Source organism: Procambarus clarkii, chromosome 29, assembly GCF_040958095.1.
Source record: "Procambarus clarkii isolate CNS0578487 chromosome 29, FALCON_Pclarkii_2.0, whole genome shotgun sequence".
Taxonomy (NCBI): Eukaryota; Metazoa; Arthropoda; class Malacostraca; order Decapoda; family Cambaridae; genus Procambarus; species Procambarus clarkii.
Genome location: NC_091178.1, coordinates 33,508,995 through 33,511,499, shown reverse-complemented (window position 1 = coordinate 33,511,499; position 2,505 = coordinate 33,508,995). Strand labels below are relative to the sequence as shown.

The 2,505-nt window shown below is 58.8% G+C and overlaps 1 protein-coding gene across 1 annotated transcript; it reads right to left on the bottom strand.

The window, feature by feature from the left end:
- Positions 1–318: 318 nt before the first annotated feature.
- On the bottom strand, positions 319–1,107 carry LOC138369712 (keratin-associated protein 10-8-like). Its single transcript, XM_069333146.1, has one exon. The coding sequence runs from the start codon at positions 1,105–1,107 to the stop codon at positions 319–321; it is 789 nt and encodes a 262-aa protein (XP_069189247.1).
- Positions 1,108–2,505: the final 1,398 nt, after the last annotated feature.

The window sequence follows — 2,505 nt, the reverse complement described above, 5'->3', positions numbered from 1 at the left end:
CATTGGTTACAGTTTTCATCGTTATTGTAAATACTACCAAAATAGGCTGACCAGCGAGGACTGACATTATAAGTAGGCCTACACAGCTAATGATAAGAGCAAACTATTTTTTGGTAGGGCAATGTAAATACAAAATGTTCCCTTATAATTGATGCTCCACATGTAGATCTTGAATGGAGACCACAAGGGTGGGAGAATACTCTGGGTGTACTCCACTTCACTCCACGTCAGTAGCCAGGCATCTCTATTAACAGATTACATATATTTATTAATTAGGATTCGAACCAACAGTATTATGCGGTATTCATAACTATTATTTTACTTAAATATGATGAACGACTTTTTAAGCTTAATATAATTGACAATCACAACATATAAGAAGCATAGTCTATCATCATTGCATATTTTTGTAAAGGTATTTGGAGGTGGGAGACTGGCAGGTGGGAGACTGGGAGGTGGGAGATTGGCAGGTGACAGGTGGCAGACTGGCAGGTGGGAGACTGGCAGGTGGGAGAGTGGCAAGTGGGGGACTGGCAGGTGGGAGACTGGCAGGTGGGAGACTGGGAGGTGGGAGACTGGCAGGTGGGAGACTGGGAGGTGGGAGACTGGCAGGTGGGAGACTGGGAGGTAGGAGACTGGCAGGTGGGAGACTGGCAGGTGGGAGACTGGCAGGTGGCAGGTGGGAGACTGGCAGGTGGGAGAGTGGCAAGTGGGGAACTGGCAGGAGGGAGACTGGCAGGTGGGAGACTGGCAGGTGGGAGACTGGCAGGTGGGAGACTGGGAGGTGGGAGACTGGCAGGTGGGAGACTGGGAGGTGGGAGACTGGCAAGTGGCAGGTGGCAGGTGGGAGACTGGCAGGTGGGAGACTGGGAGGTGGGAGACTGGCAGGTGGCAGGTGGGAGACTGGCAGGTGGGAGACTGGCAGGTGGGAGACTGGGAGGGTGGGAGACTTGCAGGTGGGAGACTGGGAGGGTGGGAGACTGGCAGGTGGGAGACTGGGAGGGTAGGAGACTTGCATGTGGGAGACTGGCAGGAGGGAGACTGGCAGGTGGCAGGTGGGAGACTGGCAGGTGGCAGGTGGGAGACTGGCAGGTGGGAGACTGGCATGTGGGAGAGTGGCAAGTGGGGGTCTGGCAGGTGGGAGACTGGTAGGTGGGAGACTGGGAGGTGGGAGACTGGCAGGTGGAAGACTGGCAGGTGGGAGACTGGGAGGGTAGGAGACTGGCAGGTGGGAGACTGGCAGGTGGGGGACTGGGAGGGTGGGAGACTGGCAGGTGGGAGACTGGCAGGTGGCAGACTGGCAGGTGGGAGACTGGGAGGTGAGAGACTGGGAGGTTGGAGACTGGCAGGTGGGAGACTGGCAGGTGGGGGACTGGGAGGGTGGGAGACTGGCAGGTGGGAGAGTGGCAAGTGGGGGACTGGCAGGTGGGAGACTGGGAGGGTGGGAGACTTGCATGTGGGAGACTGGCAGGTGGGAGACTGGGAGGTGGGAGGGTGGGAGACTGGCAGGTGGGAGACTGGCAGGTGGGAGACTTGGAGGTGGGAGACTGGGAGGTGGGAGACTGGGATGTGGGAGACTGGGAGGGTGGGAGACTGGCAGGTGGGAGACTGGGAGGTGGCAGGTGGGAGACTGGGAGGTGGGAGACTGGGAGGTGGGAGACTGGGAGGTGTGAGACCGGCAGTTGGGAAACTGGGAGGGTAGGGGACTGGCAGGTGGGAGACTGGGAGGGTAGGAAACTGGCAGGTGGGAGACTGGCAGGTGGGAGACTGGGAGGTGGGAGACTGGCAGGTGGGAGACTGGCAGGTGGGAGACTGGCAGGTGGGGGACTGGGAGGTGGGAGACTGGGAGGTGGGAGACTGGGAGGGTGGGAGACTGGCAGGTGGGAGACTGGCAGGTGGGAGACTGGCAGGTCGGAGACTGGGAGGTGGGAGACTGGCAGGTGGGAGACTGGCAGGTGGGAGACTGGGGGGGTGGGAGACTGGCAGGTGGGAGACTGGCAGGTGGGAGACTGGGAGGTGGGAGACTGGGAGGGTGGGAGACTGGCAGGTGGGAGACTGGCAGGTGGGAGACTGGGAGGTGGGAGACTGGGAGGGTGGGAGACTGGCAGGTGGGAGACTGGCAGGTGGGAGACTGGGAGGTGGGAGACTGGGAGGGTGGGAGACTGGAAGGTGGGAGACTGGCAGGTGGGAGACTGGCAGGTGGGAGACTGGGAGGGTGGGAGACTGGCAGGTGGGAGACTGGCAGGTGGGAGACTGGGAGGTGGGAGACTGGGAGGGTGGGAGACTGGAAGGTGGGAGACTGGCAGGTGGGAGACTGGCAGGTGGGAGACTGGTGTGGGAAAAACCTGCTGGGATTGATATAAGAGGAGACTACCAGGGACTTGTACTGAACTAAATTAAAAATTCACTGTCTGCTAATTAATTCAACTAAAATCTCTAGCTAGGGTTGTAAATCCTAGATCCTCTTTTCCTAATGACAAACTGTGGGCTGTAAGGGACAGGTGG